The sequence below is a fragment of the Oncorhynchus mykiss genome, chromosome 9 (assembly GCF_057628025.1).
Source record: "Oncorhynchus mykiss isolate SJ-2025 chromosome 9, ASM5762802v1, whole genome shotgun sequence".
In the NCBI taxonomy this organism is placed as follows: Eukaryota; Metazoa; Chordata; class Actinopteri; order Salmoniformes; family Salmonidae; genus Oncorhynchus; species Oncorhynchus mykiss.
In genome coordinates, this window is record NC_143030.1 from 49211983 (window position 1) to 49231552 (window position 19570).

The 19570-nt window shown below is 43.3% G+C and overlaps 1 protein-coding gene across 4 annotated transcripts in view; it reads right to left on the bottom strand.

The window, feature by feature from the left end:
* Positions 1 to 19570, bottom strand: part of mtor (mechanistic target of rapamycin kinase) — a 123389-nt gene that overhangs the window by 26648 nt on the left and 77171 nt on the right. For all 4 annotated transcript variants that reach the window (XM_021615845.3, XM_021615843.3, XM_090185741.1 and 1 more), the window contains exons 31-34: positions 17607 to 17707; positions 15922 to 16037; positions 6883 to 6960; positions 6279 to 6386 (exon numbers count right to left, since the gene is read on the bottom strand). In XM_021615845.3, coding sequence (XP_021471520.1) covers positions 6279 to 6386; positions 6883 to 6960; positions 15922 to 16037; positions 17607 to 17707 — 403 coding nt within the window. The remainder of the gene's footprint in view (positions 1 to 6278; positions 6387 to 6882; positions 6961 to 15921; positions 16038 to 17606; positions 17708 to 19570) is intronic.

Here is a 19570-nt window from a genome sequence, read left to right on the forward strand (position 1 = left end):
GAGGCAAATGGTGGTCACACCAGGTACTGACTGGTTTTCTGATCCACACCCCTACTTAAAAAAAAGGTATCTTTGACAAACAGATGCATGTTTGTGAGAGAGAGAGAGAGAGAGAGAGAGAGAGAGAGAGAGAGAGAGAGAGAGAGAGAGAGAGAGAGAGAGAGAGAGAGAGAGAGAGAGAGAGAGAGAGAGAGAGAGAGAGAGAGAGAGAGAGAGAGAGAGAGAGAGAGAGAGAGAGAGAGAGAGAGAGAGAGAGAGAGAGAGAGAGAGAGAGAGAGAGAGAGATTGAAGGTGTGTGTTGTGTGTGAGTGAGCACACACGTACGTGCCTATCTTGGGTGAAGCCTCCAAATGTCAGGAACACTTGAGCTCACAGAGACAGAGAGAAGAGAAGACAAGAGACCGAGAGAAGAGACAGAAAAGAGACAGACAGACCAGAGAAGAGAGAGACAGACCAGAGGAGAGACAGACCAGAGAAGAGACAGACCAGAGAAGAGACAGATCAGAGAAGAGACAGACCAGAGAAGAGACAGACCAGAGAAGAGACAGATCAGAGAAGAGACAGACCAGAGAAGAGACAGACCAGAGAAGAGACAGACCAGAGAAGAGACAGATCAGAGAAGAGACAGACCAGAGAAGAGACAGACCAGAGAAGAGACAGACAGACCAGAGAAGAGACAGACAGACCAGAGAAGAGACAGACAGACCAGAGAAGAGACAGACCAGAGAAGAGACAGAAGAGACAGACCAGAGAAGAGACAGACAAGAGAAGAGACAGACCAGAGAAGAGACAGACCAGAGAAGAGACAGACCAGAGAAGAGACAGACCAGAGAAGAGACAGACCAGAGAAGAGACAGACCAGAGAAGAGACAGTACAGAGAAGAGACAGTACAGAGAAGAGACAAGAGAAGAGAGACAAGAGAAGAGAGACAAGAGAAGAGACAGACCAGAGACAGAAGAGACAGACCAGAGAAGAGACAGAAGAGACAGACCAGAGAAGAGACAGAAGAGACAGACCTGAGAAGAGAGACAAGAGAAGAGACAGACCAGAGACAGAAGAGACAGACAAGAGAAGAGACAGAAGAGACAGACAAGAGAAGAGACAGAAGAGACAGACCAGAGAAGAGACAGAAGAGACAGACGAGAGAAGAGACAGACCAGAGAAGAGACAGACGAGAGAAGAGACAGACCAGAGAAGAGACAGACCAGAGAAGAGAGACCAGAGAAGAGACAGACCAGAGAAGAGACAGACCAGAGAAGAGACAGAAGAGACAGACCAGAGAAGAGACAGAAAAGACAGACCAGAGAAGAGACAGAAGAGACAGACAAGAGAAGAGACAGACAAGAGAAGAGACAGAAGAGACAGACCAGAGAAGAGACAGACCAGAGAAGAGACAGACCAGAGAAGAGACAGAAGAGACAGACCAGAGAAGAGACAGACCAGAGAAGAGACAGGAGAGCGAGACAGAGAGACACGACAAAAGATAACAGGAAAAGGAAGAGAAGAGAGAGATATGAACCGCATTCAGTGCACTGTAACTCACCACACCTACTTTTAGGTTTTCAATCTGGCGTTCAGTCTGAGCGTGTACCAACCCGACAGTGGCCTGAAGAGACCTCCAAAGATTGTTTTGATTCCCAATTAGAGTCGGTGGTAATGGATTTAACTACACACACAGCACATGGTTCCAGTTCATTTTTTGTTTGGGTAATTTTCTGGATAGACTGGTGTTCGTATTGAGTTGCACAGTCTTGGCCGGCGACTTCATTTTCCTTCAGAGCGTTGGTTTTGTGGCCTCTAATTTGGTCTTTTATCTGTACAGGATATAACTCTAGTTATCAATAAAAAAAATGATAATCATTGTAATCAAAATCCGCCTGTCAGGAAGCATATGCTTGGAACAGGTTTGACAAGGATTACAATTGAAATAAGGAAAGTTAAGGATGCTGCCCAAATAGTTGTAATTCCTCAAGTTCAAACTCTCGGTAAATTAACAACTCAATAAGGCAATACAATACAATAACTGTGTTACCTCAATACCAACAACAATTGTTTCAACTGCACAGGAGTCGAGCGGTAGTGCATCTGACTCAGGCCCACATGGTGCCAGGACAATAATCTCTCCCTCAAAATCAGCAAGACGCCATGCATCAAAAGGTGCTGATCGTGGACTACAGGAAACAGCAGGGGGAGCATACCCCCATCCACACCGAAGGGGCTGTAGTGGAGTTGGTGGAGAGCTTCAAGTTCCCGGTGTCCACATCACTGAGGACGTAACGTTGTCCACACACACCAGCACAGTCCTGAAGATGGCACAGCAGCGTCATTTCTCGCTCAGGAGGCTGAAGAAATTTGGCATGGGCCCTCTGATCCTCCAGAAGTTCTATAACTGCACCATTGAGAGCATCTTGACTGGCTGCATCATCGCCTGGTATGGCAACCTGCACCACCCTCAACCGCAAGGGGTGGTGCAGACGACCCACTACATTACTGGGACCGAGCTCCCTGCCATCCAGGACCTTTATACCAGGCCCAGAAAATTGACAAAGACTTCAGCTACCCAAGCCATGGCATGTTCTCTGTGCTACTGTCAGGCAAGTGGTACTGAGTATCAGGTCTCGGACCGAAAGTCTCCCAGACAGCTTCTATCCCAAAGCAATTAGACTGTTGAGTAGCTAATCAATGGCCACCGGACTATCTTACCTGTATAGACTACACAATACAAACTCGGCAAAAAAAGAAATGTCCTCTCACTGTCAACTACGTTTATTTTGAGCAAACTTAACATGTGTAAATATTTGTATGAACACATAACAAGATTCATGTGACTAACATAAATGGAATTATGTGTCCCTGAATGAAGGGGGGGGGGGGGGGGGGGAGTCAAATCTAAAGTAACAGTCCATGTCTGGTGTGGCCACCAGCTGCATTAAGTACGGCAGTGCATCTCCTCCTCATGGACTGCACCAGATTTGTATTATTGACTGTACTTTTGTTTATCCCCTGTGTAACTCTGTTATTTGTGTCGCACTGCTTTGCTTTATCTTGGCCAGGTCGCAGTTGTAAATGAGAACTTGTTCTCAACTGGCCTACATGGTTAAATAAAATGTGAAATTAGTCATTAAAAAAATATTATTTGTTTAAAATTGCAGTTCTTGCTGTGAGATGTTACCCCACTCTTCCACCAAGGCATCTGCAACTTCCCAGACATTTCTGGAGGGAATGGCCCTAGCCCTCACCCTCTGATTCAACAGGACCCAGACGTGCTCAATGGGATTGAGATCAAGGCTCTTCGCTGGCCATAGCAGAACACTGACATACCTGTCTTGCAGGAAATCACACACAGAACGAGCAGTATGGCTGGTGGCATTGTCATGCTGGAGGGTCATGTCAGGATGAGCCTGCAGGAAGGGTACCACATGAGGGAGGAGGATGTCTTTCCTTGTAACGCACAGCGTTTAGATTGACAACAAGCTCAGTCCGATGATGCTGTGACACACCGCCCTAGACCATGACGAACCCTCCACTTCCAAATCGATCCCGCTCCATAGTACAGGCATCGATGTAACGATCATTCCTTCGACGATAAACGCGAATCACCCCTGGTGAGACAAAACCGTAACTCGTCAGTGAAGAGCACTTTTTGCCAGTCCTGTCTGGTCCAGCGATGGTGGGTTTGTGTCCATAGGCAATGTTATTGCCGGTGCTGTCAGGTGAGGACCTGCCTTACAAAAGGCCTACAAGCCTCTCTAAGCCTATTGCGGACAGTCTGAACACTGATGGAGTGATTGTGCGTTCCTGGTGCAACTCGGGCAGTTGTTGTTGCCATCCTGTACCTGTCCCGCAGGTGTGATGTTCGGATGTACCGATCCTGTGCAGGTGTTGTTACACGTGGTCTGCCACTGCGAGGACGATCAGCTGTCCGTCCTGTCTCTCTGTAGCGCGTCTCACAGTACGGACATTGCAATTTATTGCCCTGGCCACATCTGCAGTCCTCATGCCTCCTTGCAGCATGCCTAAGGCACGTTCACGCAGATGAGCAGGGAACCCTGGGCATCTTTCTTTTGGTGTTTTTCAGAGTCGGTAGAAAGGGCTCTTTAGTGTCCTAAGTTTTCATAACTGTGACCTTAATTGCCTACCATCTGTAAGCTGTTAGTGTCTTAACGACCGTTCCACAGGTGCATGTTAAATAATTGTTTATGGATAATTGAACAAGCATGGGAAACAGTGTTTAAACCCTCTTCAAGGAAGATCTGTGAAGTTATTTGAATTTTTATGAATTATCTTTGAAAGACAGGGTCCTGAAAAGGGTCCGTTTCTTATTTTTGCTGAGTTTATACAAAAGTATGTGGACACACCTTCAAATGAGTGGATTCGGCTATTTCAGCCACACCCATTGCTGACTGGTGTAGACATTTTTAAACACAGCCATGCAATCTCCATAGACAAACATTGACAGTAGAATAGCCTTACTGAAAAGTTCAGTGACATTCAATGTGGCACCATCATAGGATGCCATCTTTCCAACAAATCAGTCCGTCAAATTTCTGCCCTGCTACAGCTGCCCTGGTCAACTGTAAGTGCTGTTATTGTGATTTGGAAACGTCTAGTAGGAGCAACTACAGCTCAGCCGCGAAGTGGTAGACCACACAAGCTCACAGAATGGGACCGGCAAGGGCTGAAGCGTGTAGCGTTAAAAATCATCTGTCCTCGGGTAGCAACACTCACTACTGAGTTCCAAACTGCCTCTGGAAGCAACGTCAGCACAATAACTGTTCATTAGGTGCTTCATGAAATGGGTTTCCATGGCCGAGCAGCCGCACACAAGCCTAAGATCACCATGCGCAATGCCAGCCGAGGCTGGAGTGTTGTAAAGCTCGCCGACATTGGACTCTAGAGCAGTGGAAATGCATTCTCTGGAGTGATGAAACACACTTCACCATCTGGCAGTTTGATTGACGAATCTGGGTTTGGCGAATGCCAGGAGAACGCTACCTGCCCCAATGCATAGTGCCAACTGTAAAGTTTGGTGGAGGAAAAATAATGGTCTGGGGATGTTTTTCATGGTTCAAGCTCCATAGTTCCATTGAAGGGAAATCTTAACGCTACAGCATACAAAGACATTCTAGACGATTCTGTGCTTCCAACTTCGCGACAACAGTTTGGGTAAGGCCCTTTCCTGTTTCAGCATGACAATGCCCCCGTGCAGCGCCCCCGTGTTGTCCATACAGAATTGGTTTGTCGAGATCGATGTAGAAGAACTTGACTGGCCTGAACAGAGCCGTGGTCTCAACCCCATCGAACACTTTTGGGATGAATTGGAACGCAGACTGCGAGCCAGGTCTAATCGCCCGACATCAGTGCCTGACCTCACTAATGCTCTTTCGGCTGAATGGAATCAAGTCCCTGCAGCAATGTTCCAACATCTAGTGGAAAGCCTTCCCAGAAGAGTGGAGGCTGTTATAGCAGCAAAGGAGGGAGCAATTCCATATTAATGCCCATGATTTCTGAACGAGATGTTTTATTTATCTAACTGCATCGTTGCGAAAGAGCTTTCAAGTAAGCATTTCACTGTAAAGCCTACACCATTTGTAGTGGGCTCATGCGATGCGAAAACGTTCCTCAAAGTCTAGCCTATAGGAATGTTGGGCCAACAAGATCAAATCCCTGAGCCGACAAGGTAAAAATCTGTCTTTCTGCCCTTCAGCAAGGCAGTTAACTCCCAACAACAACTGCTCTCCGGATGTCGATGATGTGTATGTCGATTAAGGCAGCCTCTGCACCTCTCTGATTCAAAAGGGTTGGGTTAAATGCGGAAGACACATTTCGGTTGAATGCATTCAGTTGTGCGACTGACTAGGTATATCCCCTTTCATTTGACTTCATATACCAGTGTCCTAGTTTGTCCAGATGTTTGCAGGGGGCAGGTAATATCAAGTGAACAGGAAACGCATGTCAAACTCTTCAAGACGTATGGAACAATGGAACATTATTCAAACTGAAGTGGTCTCCTATGCACTGTCATCCCTCAAGTTTATGTTAAAGGTGTGTGTATCATCCATTCCAATCACGTATATCCTTTTCCACATGCTCCCTTAACCACCCTCTCGTGTGTGTGTGTGTGTGTGTGTGTGTGTGTGTGTGTGTGTACGTATGAATGCATATATTTTTTTGTCTTTGAATGTGTTTGTACCGTGTGTGCGTGTGCCCATGTGTATATTTGTTTGTTTGTGTGTGTATATGAGTGTGTGTGTCAGCGCCCCCCTCAAGTGTGTACCTGTAGCCTTTCCCACCAGGTGTCTCGGATGATGTCCCTCCTCTCCGGGACCAGCTTGTACTGGATGACCTCTTCCAGCTCCGACAGCATCTGACACGACACCATGGCCTGCACAACAACAGCAACACTCAATCACTGTACAGCACCCCCTCCTCTGGTAGCACTTCCTTTCAAGGCACTACATAAGGACAACATTACTCATCCATAAGCTGCTCATATTTAATGGAGAACCACAGGTTGGTATGAGGTGATACAGGAACATGAATGCTGTCATAATGGCAGTTTGAGTAAGTATTACTTATTGCATTTGAGTGTATATGTAGCACTTTTCCCACCAGGTGCTCAAAGTGTAATTACAGTAAATACATTGTTTCCAGTAAATGCATAATTGTAGAGCTACCTGACTAAACAAACGTTTACTTTAGTCTTTTATCTGTATGTGGTGGAATATTACAAATATTACCAAGATTTATTACCGGCAGTTAAAATGGATGCAAATTGACCATAAAGTTGTATGGGCAAATGTTCCTGTGAAACATAATACTGATAATAATAATTTGGTCAGTGCTTATATTTGTCCTCATTAGTAGAGTGATGTTCTTACCCCATATGCTCTGCTGTAACTCTCTCCAGCCATGGCTGTCAGCTCCGCATCCAATAGATCTCTGGCCTTGTCGATACACTGGAATAACACACACGTTTGTACACACGCACACAAACACACACAAAAATGACTTTTTGGTTACCAACTGGGAAATGGAGAGCTTCATACAGAAAGCAAAGTAAAGTCACAGACAGTATTAAACTTAAAGCAAATAAAAGTGAAGGATCAATCGGTGAGGTTGATAGGTGAACATATGTCATCCACATGTCTGCTTCTCAGTCTCTCTCTCTTTCCCTCTCCATCACTCCCACCTTACAGTAAGAATAAGGAGTCAAATGGGACCATGTCCTTAGTAAAGACAAGGGACTTGAACTCAGAACATCCCGTGAGGGTTAGGGTTAACCATCCCCAAATGGCACCCTATTCCCTTCATGGTGCACTACTTGTGAGCAGAGCCTCATGTACAGCATATAGAAAATAGGATGCAATTTGAGCTTCAGATGTAGAATAAACTCTAGTTCCCCAAATCACTCCAACCCATACTTGTGTCAACTCTGGGCACTTCTACCCAGACAAAAACAATGGGTTTGGACTTAACCCAATTCATACAACAACCAGCCTCTTGGGCGGGTGGGCGGTATACCGTGTTTTACTATATACATTGGCATTTATGCACGGACTGGTTTGGGTTTTTACTTTACCTTCTATAATGGTATTTGAATGTTTGGTTTGTTAAATGTGATACGCCGTGTGTAATGTCCAATTTTACTCCGCTACTTGAGTCATCCCTTTCCGCGCCGCTTTCCACACAGACCTAGTCCCACCTCGTCACTCAAGGAGCACATTTGTTGTTGCTTGACCACTAGACACTTTCGTTCAGTCTGCATGCTCAATGCAGCACATGCAAAAATGTTGATGACAACGATGTTGTTTCCACTTTTATCATAATATAAATCCACAAGCGTTCTATAATTACAATATTAGTTTGTGTTTCTTACAGCTGCAAACAGCTTGTTTGTATTTTCTTAAGTTAAGCTAAATGGTTTTAGCCTCTAATGCTAATCGCTAGTTAGCTAGCTGGCTGGCTAGCTAAACTAGCTAATAAAATTACTGAGTCAGTACTAGCTAGCTTATACAGCGTGATACCAGTATGGTGGAGGCTTAAATCAGCATGATGTTTGTGCAACAGTGACCGTCTTCTAAATCAAAGAGGAATAGGAGAAGCATGAATATGTTGGCTATATGAATAAAGATTTAATGTAGCCAAAGATTATAGGTTCCCCTGGGGAAACACTGACCACCACTTTGATTCCTACCCTGTCAAAATAACTCGTCCATGGCATTTTCATTCGTTGTCATGTCAAACACTATTCAAAGTGCCCACTATTATTTATATTCTAACTGTGGAATTATAATAAACATTCTATTTCCATGATTCCAAAAGTTCACCCAAGTGTTTTAATCAACATTTGGTTAAAAAATAAGTATATTTGCTAACATCTTGGCAGTGTGGAAATTATCTCAAATGAGTGCAGGAAATGCAGAAATTGATGGAAGTGCAGGAAATTATTTTAGGTTGAAGTTAAATTGAACAGTATAAAACAATTCGAATGGAGAAAGACCCATTGAAATAATGTGTAATATATGTGTTGACACCCTATGTTCACGCACTACTCATAAAGCAAATTTAGAACTTTCATTAATAAAAATCATACACCAGTGAGTCATGGAATAGTACATCAGTGAGTCATGGAATAGCACACCAGTGAGTCATGGAATAGTACACCAGTGAGTCATGGAATAGTACACCAGTGAGTCATGGAATAGTACACCAGTGAGTCATGGAATAGTACACCAGTGAGTCATGGAATAGTACACCAGTGAGTCATGGAATAGTACACCAGTGAGTCCTGGAATAGTACACCAGTGAGTCCTGGAATAGCACACCAGTGATTCCTGGAATAGTACACCAGTGAGTCCTGGAATAGTACACCAGTGAGTCCTGGAATAGTACACCCTATTTTGCCTTGTCAACACAGACACATAGAGTTACTTTGATTACGCCAGCCACCCGGCTTGTTAACACAAAATGAAGCAATTATGGGCAGTCAAATGAACTGCTGAGGACTTGCACTCTAACAGTTATGTAATAGTCGTTGCCAAATCTCATTACTCTTCCACAAAGCATCCCTGCTACGTTTTGACTTGGTATTAAGTGGACATACAAAACATTCAGTGAGAGAGGGAGAGAGAGTAAGAGAAATAGAGAGAGCTGTATCAAACGAGTGACAAAGAAAACAAAGAGATCTTTTTGGAAGGCTGTATTCTGTATACAGTCATTACCCAGGGCTAGAGACAGATGAGGGAGGACAAGAGGCTTTTCCAACACAGCTGTTGCAGCATGCCTAGAAGCAATTATGATTTTTTTTTTGGGGGGGGGGGGTTTATTGCGTGCCAAAATGCCTGACAGGCATGCACAACATAGAGGTGGATGGATGGGCCCCTGAGATCAGGCCACAATGAGACTGGTTATTTAGCGACTTGAGTCAGCAATTAGTAATTTTACCTTAGCCAGTGGTATTCAAAGTCCTTTTTAGATATAGACAGTACCAGTCAAAAGTTTAGACACACCTACTCATTCAAGGGTTTTTCTTTATTTTTACTATTTTCTACATTGTAGAATAACAGTTGAGACATCAAAACTATGAAATAACATATGGAATCTTGTAGTAACCAAAAGTGTTAAACATAACTAAATATATTTTACATTTGAGATTCTTCAAAGTAGCCACCCTTGATGACAGCTTTGCATACTCTTAGCATTAATAAGCAAAGAGAAACTAAGGTCCATTATTACTTTAAGACATGAAGGTCAGTCAATACAGAACATTTCAAGAACTTTGAAAGTTTCGTCAAGTGCAGTCGCAAAAATCATCAAGCTCTATGATGAAACTGGCTCTCATGAGGACCGCCACAGGAAAGGAAGACCCAGAGTTACCTCTGCTGCAGAGGATACGTTCATTAGAGTTACCAGCCTCAGAAATTGCAGCCCAAATAAATGCAGTAACAGACACATGTCAACATCAACTGTTCTGAGGAGACTGCGTGAATCAGTCCTTCGTGGTTGAATCGCTGCAAAGAAACCACTCAAGGAGGCGCCAGGGTAGCCTAGTGGTTAGAGTGTTGGACTAGTAACCGAAAGGTTGCAAGTTCAAATCACTGAGCTGACAAGTTACGAATCTGTCGTTCTGCCCCTGAACAGGCAGTTAACCCACTGTTCCTAGGCCTTTGGTCTGATGCGTCCACATTTTAGATTTTTTTTGTGAGACGCAGAGAAGGTGAACGAATGATCTCCACGTGTGGTTCCCAATGTACTTTGCTGGTGACACTGTCAGTGATTTATTTAGAATTCAGGCCAATTCCTGCATTCTGCAGTGATATGCCATCCTATTGGTTTGCGCTTAGTGGGACTATCATTTGTTTTTCAACAGGACAATGACCCTCCAGGCTGTAAGGGCTACTTGGCCAAGGAGAGTGACGGTGCATCCGATAACCTGGCCTCAACAATCACCCGACAACCCAGCTGAGATGGTTTGAGATGAGTTGGACCGCAGAGTGAAGGGAAAGCAGCCAACAAGAGCTCAGCATATGTGGGAACTCCTTCAAGACTGTTGGAAAAGCATTCCAGGTGAAGCTGGTTGAGAGAATACCAAGAGTGTGCAAAGCTGTCATCAAGGCATAGGGTGGCTACTTCGAAGAATCTCAAATATAAAATATACTTTAATTTGTCTAACACTTTTTTGGTTACTACATGATTCCATATGTGTTATTTCATAGTTTTGATGTCTTTACTATTATTACTACTAAAGAAAAACCCTGGAATGTGTCCAAACTTTAGACCTGTACAGTATACAGTCGTGGCCAAAAGTTTTGAGAATGACACAAATATTAATTTCCAAAGTCTGCTGCCTCAGTATGTATGATGGCAATTTGCATATACTTAAGAATTTTATGAAGAGTGATCAGATGAATTGCAATGAATTGCAAAGTCCCTCTTTATCATACAAATGAACTGAATCCCCCAAAAACATTTCCACAGCATTTCAGCCCTGCCACAAAAGGACCAGCTGACATCATGTCAGTGATTCTCTCGTTAACACAGGTGTGAGTGTTGACGAGGACAAGGCTGGAGATCACTCTGTCATGCTGTTTGAGTTTGAATAACAGACTGGAAGCTTCAAAAGGAGGGTGGTGCTTTGAATTATTGTTCTTCCTCTGTCAACCATGGTTACCTGCCAGGAAACACGTGCCGTCATCATTGCTTTGCACAAAAAGGGCTTCACAGGCAAGGATATTGCTGCCAGTAAGATTGCACCAAAATCAACCATTTACTGGATCATCAAGAACTTCAAGGAGAGAGGTTCAATTGTTGTGAAGAAGGATTCAGGGCGCCCAAGAAAGTCCAGCAAGCGCCAGGCAGTCTCCTAAAGTTGATTCAGCTGCGGGATCGGGGCACCACCAGTACAGAGCTTGCTCAGGAATGGTAGCAGGCAGGTGTGAGTGTATCTGCACGCACAGTGAGGCGAAGACTTTTGGAGGATGGCCTGGTGTCAAGAAGGGCAGCAAATAAGCCACTTCTCTCCAGGAAAAACAGGGACAGACTGATATTCTGCAAAAGGTACAGGGATTGGACTGCTGAGGACTGGGGTAAAGTCATTTTCTCTGACCAATCCCCTTTCCGATTGTTTGGGGCATCCAAAAAAAAGCTTGTCCGGAGAAGACAAGGTGAGCGCTGCCATCAGTCCTGTCTCATGCCAACAGTAAAGCATCCTGAGACCATTCATGTGTGGGGTTGCATCTCAGCCAAGGGAGTGGGCTCACTCACAATTCTGCCTAAGAACATAGCCATGAATAAAGAATGGTACCAACACATCCTCCAAGAGCAACTTCTCCCAACCATCCAGGAACAGTTTGGTGACGAACAATGCCTTTTCCAGCATGACGGAGCACCTTGCCATAAGGAAAAAGTGATAACTAAGTGGCTCGGGAACAAAACATCGATATTTTGGGTCCATGGCCAGGAAACTCCTCAGACCTTAATCCCATTGAGAACTTGTGGTCAATCCTCAAGAGGCGGGTGGACAAACAAAAACCCACAAATTCTGACATACTCCAAGCATTGATTATGCAAGAATGGGCTGCCATCAGTCAGGATGTGGCCCAGAAGTTAACTGACCGCATGCCAGGGCGAATTGCAGAGGTCTTGAAAAAGAAGGGTCAACAGTGCAAATATTGACTCTCTGCATCAACTTCACGTAATTGTCAATAAAAGCCTTAGACACGTATGAAATGCTTGTAATTATACTTCAGTATTCCATAGTACCATCTGACAAAAATATCTAAAGACACTGAAGCAGCAAACTTTGTGAAAATTTATATTTGTGTCATTCTCAAAACTTTTGGCCACGACTGTATATAAAAAATGAAGAACAAAAATGATTGCATGGGATAATATACAAATGTGTTTGTGAAAGATAATTTGAGATTTTTTTTTTTTTTTTTTTACATTTGTTTATTAGTTTCTTTTCATTTTGAGAAGAGATCAACATTTAATGAATTGGTTATTTGTTGATCTAAAAATCTATATTGACCAATTTGAAGGTTTGGTCATTAGATTTGGGGTGGGGTTGTAAGAAATGATTGCCAAAAAAATGGGGTCCCCAGAAATTCTAGCGGGAAAAGATTGGGTCCCCGTTGAAAAAGTTTGAATACCGCTGCCTTAGACGTACTGTAATTTTAATGGTAGTGTGGCTATAGCATTGTATTCTGGAAAAACAGCTAGGGCCCGTGCCATGACAAATCAACAGGACCTGTTTTATCGATCATACGAAAGCCAGAAGACGAGGACAAGGAAAACCATTGTTTTAAGAGGAGTGCACCAGGCGGTTTCCAAATCATGTGACTTTCGGCGATATGGTCTGTGGTACACTCTACATGACCAAAAGTATGTGGACACCTGCTTGACAAACATCTAATTCCAAAATCCTGGGCATTAATATGGAGTTGGTTCCCCCTTGGCTGCTATAAAAGCCTCCACTCTTCTCGGAGGGCTTTCCAATAGATGTTGGAACATTGCTGCGGGGACTTGCTTCCATTCAGCCACAAGAGAATTAGTGAGGTTGGGCGATTAGGCCTGGCTTTGCAGTCGGCGTTCCAATTCATGCAAAAGGTGTTCGATGTGGATGAGGTCAGGGCTCTGTGCAGGCCAGTCAAGTTCTTCCACACTGATCTCAACAAATAATTTCTGTATGGACCTCGCTTTGTGCACAGGGGCTTTGTCATGCCGAAACAGGAAAGGGTCTTCCTCAAACTGTTACCACAATGTTGGAAGCACAGAAATGTCTAGAATGTCATTGAATGTAAACCACTCTGAAAGGACACCAATAATAAGAAGAGACTTGTTTGGGCCAAGAAACACGAGCAATGGACATTACACCGGTGGAAATATGTCCTTTGGTCTGATGAGTCCAAATTTGAGATTTTGTGTCTTTGTGAGACGCAGAGTAGGTGAACGGATGATCTCCACCTGACGTTGCTTCCAGAGGCAGTTAGGAACTCGGTAGTGAGTGTTGCAACCGAGGACAGGCAATTTTTTACTCGCTATGCGCTTCAGCACTCGGCAGATCCGTACTGTGTGCTTGTGTGGCCTACCACTTCGCGGCTGAGCAGCTATTGCTTCTAGACGTTTCCACTTCACAGTAACAGCCCTTACAGTTGAGCCTGCAGCTCTAGCAACCTATGACGGTGCCACATTGAAAGTCACTAAGCTCCTCAATAAGGCCATTCTGGTGCCAATGTTTATCTCTGGAGATTGCATGGCTGTGTGCTCAATTGTATTCACTTGTCAGCAACGGGTGTGGCTGAAATAGCCGAATCCACTAATATGAAGGGTGTCCACATACTTTTGTATATATCATGGCTATATTGGCGCTGTAAATGGTCGTTGTTAGGGAAAGCAATATTGTTGTGTCTAACGGGAACACTGTAGGAACAGACAAATAATTTCCGCTGATTTACAACATTGACGTATAACTTCTCAGGCAGATGCATGCTCTCAACCTCCCAGTACACATCACTACTACCCGAAAGAAAGTCGCAAAGTACAACCGTCTGTAATCGAAAGACTTAAGAGCAAGGATTACCAAGCATATCCGGAAGACAACTGAGCTCATGTTGACATTTAGGCTTTAACCCTTTCCCCATCTGGTTTTCATTCAGCCTCATTCAATGAGAACAGGCTCATCGTCAGATAATCACCCTTTTCCCTTTTCAGTGGCAGGAAACCTATTGGTCACACCTGGAGTTAATCAGAATTAGATGGGAGACAAAGGATCGGGGGGCACGCAGGCGTGAGTGTCTCTGGGTAAAAGAGTGACTGGCAGGATGGGTCTACAGAGGTAGGAGGAACACAGGTGTGCACCGATGTCAGCGGTCGATCCAGACCATCCACTGTCATCTAGCCTGGATGGATCGACCCCCAGAGACCATGAGCTCATTGCAGACTCCATCGCTCATCCCACAAGGAAGCTCATCTTATGGGACAGACTTTGTTGATACCTTACTTCTTTATTTTGCTGCACGGTTTAAGTTACGATGATTTACGATTGGGAGTTACCTAATGATTCCACACCAAGGAAGTGCCACATGTTAAAATAAAAAGCTGTTGGATGTTTTATTCCTTCAGTTTAAGGAAGAATTGAACAAATGGAATTCTTGTTGGAGCATTTGTGTGGTCATTGTTACATGTATAGTGAACAAAAATGTAAACGCAACACGTAAAGTGTTGGTCCCATGTTTCATGCAATTAAATAAAAGATGTCGGAAATGTTCCATATTCACGAAAAACGTATTTCTCTCAAATTTGTTTACATCCCTGTTCATTTCTCCTTTGCCAAGATAATTAAACAGGTGCACCTTGTGCTGGGGACAATAAAAAGCCACTCTAAAATGTGAAGTTTTGAAACACAACACGATGCCACAGATGTCTCAAGTTTTGAGGGATGGGCAATTGGCATGCTGACTGCTGGAATGTCCACCAGAGCTGTTGCCAGAGACTTGAATGTTAATTTCTCTACCATAAGCTGCATCCAACGTCGTTTTAGAGTATTTGGCAGTACGTCCAACCGGCCTCACAACCGCAGACCACGTGTATGGCGTCGTGTGGGCAGCCCCATGTCGCAAGGATCTGTACACAATTCCTGGAAGCTGAAAATGTCCCAGTTCTTCCATGGCCTGCATACTCACCAGACATGCTCACCATTGAGCATGTTTGGGATGTTCTGGATTGACGTGTACAACAACATTTTCCAGTTCCTGCCATATCCAGCAACTTTGCACAGCCACTGAAGAGGAGTGGGACAACATTCCAAAGGCCACAATCAACAACCTGATCAACTCTATGCGAAGGAGATGTGTCGCGCTGCATGAGGCAAATGGTGGTCACACCGGATACTGAATGGTTTTCTGATCCACGTCCCTAACCATTTTTTTTTCTTACAGTATCTGTGACCAACAGATGCATATCTGTATTCCCAGCCATGTGAAATCCATAGATAAGGACCTAATTAATTTACTTTAATCGACTGACTTCCTTATATGAACTGTTACTCAGTAAAATCTTTGAAATTAATGCATTTATATTTTTGTTCAGTATATTTTGTACGTTAATGGAAAAGGTTGTACATTTTTTTTAATACATTTTCACACCTTGCTATGAAATCTGCAAAATTGCCTGGCCAGCATCATTTAGGAAAATGTAAAACCTACATGAAAAACTATTGACCTGTTGGGTAATCCTGGGTTCGCATATGCCAAGTATGTCTTTCACTTACTATTACCCCCACGTAAAGCAATGTTGCCTCTATTGACTTCAATTAAAAAATATTGGCTTTTGATCACTTTCATGTTACTTTGCCAAGCATTTTAATAACTTTCTTTGCACCCTGTCTAGGGGAAACAATGGATGCTGATGTCTCTCACCTGCTGAGCCAATGAGAAGAGGTCCTGATGCAGAGCGAGCACGGCCCTGTAGAAGGCTCCATCGTGTGTGTCCCTGGGGATCATACATGTATACTCCTCCATGCTGTCCCAGTGGCCTGCACACACACACACACAATGTGGATTTCGACTCGTCGTTACCACATATGCGATGTACAAATTGACTCGCATAGACGATGAAGGAGCATCATGCTCTCTCCCTCCGTGTAAAGACATTTGACTGCAACCACAGCGTACACACACACACACACACACACACAGTGTGGTTGTACCCCCACCACATGAAAGCCCAATGTTGTGTAATATAAAAATGTCTGTTTCCTCAAAACATTAATAAAAAGTCTCAACCCAGGGTTCAATAAGGCCACTGACTTATTTATAAGTCCTAATATCAGCCAGATATGTAATGAATCAAGAAAAACCATACATCATAATTATTATTATTTAAGGCTGTAATATGTAACTTATTGGGCGACCCCGACCAAATTCACAGACATTTGAGTTATAGATATGTAATTCTAATTGAAAGTAAGTCTAAGAAGCGGCAGATCTGTTCTATGTGCACTATTTCTATGCTTCCCGTACTTAAGTTTCATTTTTGCGTCTTTTACTTTTGGGTTTGGTACACCACAGCTGATAACATTATTCAAACAGCTGAAAACACTATTTATTTGTTATGGAAAATATATTTCACAGCGGTTTAGATGGTAAAATGATTCTCTACACTAAACTTGCTTGTTTTGTCACAAATTGAAATTAGGCGAACTATTCGAATTTTAGCAACCAGGAAATGAATACTTATTTTTCCTCAGAGTGCAGTCAGTGTTATGGGGTGCATGGGGGCCAGTGGCTGAGTACTGTGTTGGGATACGGATCAGGTTCTAATGTAATGAAGCCATATGCTTCCTGGGCTCCATAAACAGTATGCGTGGTCTTGATCAGAAAATAAGACTGGTGTAAGCTGAGGTATTTTTCTCCACCATAGAACATTATGATATGGTTACTTATGTGTGGATGCATTCCCATCTGGATGGTCGAGCTGTCGCTGTTATCATTACGGCTTGGCTTCAGTTCCAGCCAGTCAAAGAAAATGGAAGCCCGCTTCCTGTATAGCACTCCCAGAAGAGCTCTGTGGCAGAGGTTTGGCAAACAACATTGCATTCTGAAATGTGTCCACTGTTCTTATGTACCAATTGCTTTTTGAATGTACAGGCATCTGCATATTAAATGATGTCAATTTGTTGCTGGTCATTTGCACAATAAATGCTCTTTAGTATTTCAATACTCTAACCGGTCTCACCATTTACTGCATCTTATATCTGCTGTGTGGTTGTCACTGTTTTTAATGTTGTTTTTATAGTTGTAACCCTGACTTCACTACACAATTGGGACAATAACACTATTGATTGATTTGCTAGCTGTATTGAATTTCATCAATTACATTATTGTGACTTCAGTATATCAAATACAGGAAAATACAATCTGTACATGGTACCTTCATACACCGTTATCTATAAAATGGGTCTGCTTTGGTCAAACCATTTTATAATAGGTTTGTAATAGTTATTGGATTGAATTATTAATGTAGTCATAAAGCAATATGATTGCTATAGTAATTTGAAGCATTTTGTAACAAGGCTGATGCAGGGTTGAGTGAGAGCTCTTACCTAGACCCCAGGCTGCAGCGGCTGCCATCCGTGCCATCTTGGCCTGCGTATCCTCAGTGACCAGAGTCCACTCCTCACAGCACTGCTGGTGCAACTGGCCCCTGTGCAATGAAAATCATTTAAAAAAATAGTGAATTCTTTGCTACATATTTTTGTTTGTGGACCCACTATATTTTTGGCGACTGAACCCTGATACGCACACACGCAAACACGCTTTAGGCAAAGTTTAGTGACAAAACATTTTAGAGGCCATCCTCTTGGCGACAGACACAAAATGTTGCTAATTTCCTGCAATTGTACACATTTTGTCATGGTGCTGAGAGAAAATGTGACATTTTAAAGCAAATTTCCTGCAATTCCAGGAAAAGTTAGGCCATATGTTATATAATGTATAACATAATGTATAACATAATCAATGCCATAACACTTTTGGAATTTTAGATTCTAGATATGGTGGTTGTTCGTTCTCAAAGATGTTCTTATTAAAAAATATATAGCTCCATTATCTTTTCTGTATACTTTATATCTGGTTTTAGTGGATTCATTTTTAGTGGATCCGATTTTGGGTTATTGTATTTTTACTTATTTTTGGAAGTGGCGGCAACGATTTAGCAGCGGCGGCCCGTCGCTACTAAATTAATATAGGGGAAACACTGAAAGACAAGACTCGGCTAAGTGTCAAATGAAATGTAATCTTTACACTAGAATGTTTCCATTTTCCGCCACCAAACCCCATTTGATTTATTCATTGACCAGTAAAGCCCGCGGGACTGGCACGGAATGAAAAGAGAAGGGGACAGAGCGTAATAATGGATGCTCAGCTTCACTGAGAACTTGGCTGAGTCTACTTTTTTTTATTCCCTGGTAAACATGATCCAGCCAGCCTGTGACCACAGTCCTGATCATATCAGATATCACTGTCAACTAACTAATACTAAATGTTCTCTTCGATTGGAACTCAACCGGGACAAAACGTACAACCAGTACTGCGTGTGACCGCGTGTCTTCACCCTGCTCCATATGGGTGGAACCCTCAGCGCAGGCGCACGTTTGCAGGGGGAAGAACATTGGATGAGTGTGGCAACAGATTAGATGGGGTGAGTCAGACAGGTTTGTGTCTGGTAGATATGAAGTGTTTCCCAGCATAATGCATAATAATTAGAACACCACAAAGCCCCAGTGTGCTACAGCCCTGCGTGTCTCACGTAGCATAACGCGCCGTGGTCAAGGGCATAACGGAAAGTGCTACGGCTATCGGATGACTCAGCAGCCAGTCACTCAACTCAATGGAGGTAAATTCCACCTGAAATGAATCTAAACATAAATAGAGGGAAATTGAAGACAGACATTATTTCTTGGTACTTTGTTTTGGTATAGAGCGGAGTGTGAGCACAAATGCCTGAACATTCATTTAGTCTGTGGTAACCTTGCCAAACAGTAAAGGAACATGGAAATAGAATAAAACTAGCAAAAAGCATGAATTGATGCCCACCCAAAAAAGCTGCAGAGGTGCTGACTAACAGTATAGTAAACTTATGAAAAATAAAGAACGTTGCACACTCTACTCCCAATGATGGATAATACACCAACAGTGCCTTCTTCAGGGTTTACGTTTAAAAATAAAAAATGGAATAAACACTAAACACTGTATTGAGACAGACAGTCAGGCTATGCTTTGCATTGAATAGGCAATTGTGATCACATACGGCCCAGTACATCACTGGGGCCAAGCTTCCTGCCATCCAGGACCTATATAATAGGCGGTGTCAGAGGAAAACCCATAAAATCATCAGAGACTTCAGTCACCCAAGTCATAGACTGTTTTCTCTGCTACCGCACGGCAAGCAGTACCGGAATGCCAAGTCTAGGACCAAAAGGCTCTTTAACAGCTTCTACCCCCAAGCCATAATAAGACTGCTGTACAATTAATCAAATGGCCACCGGACTATTTACATTGACCCCCC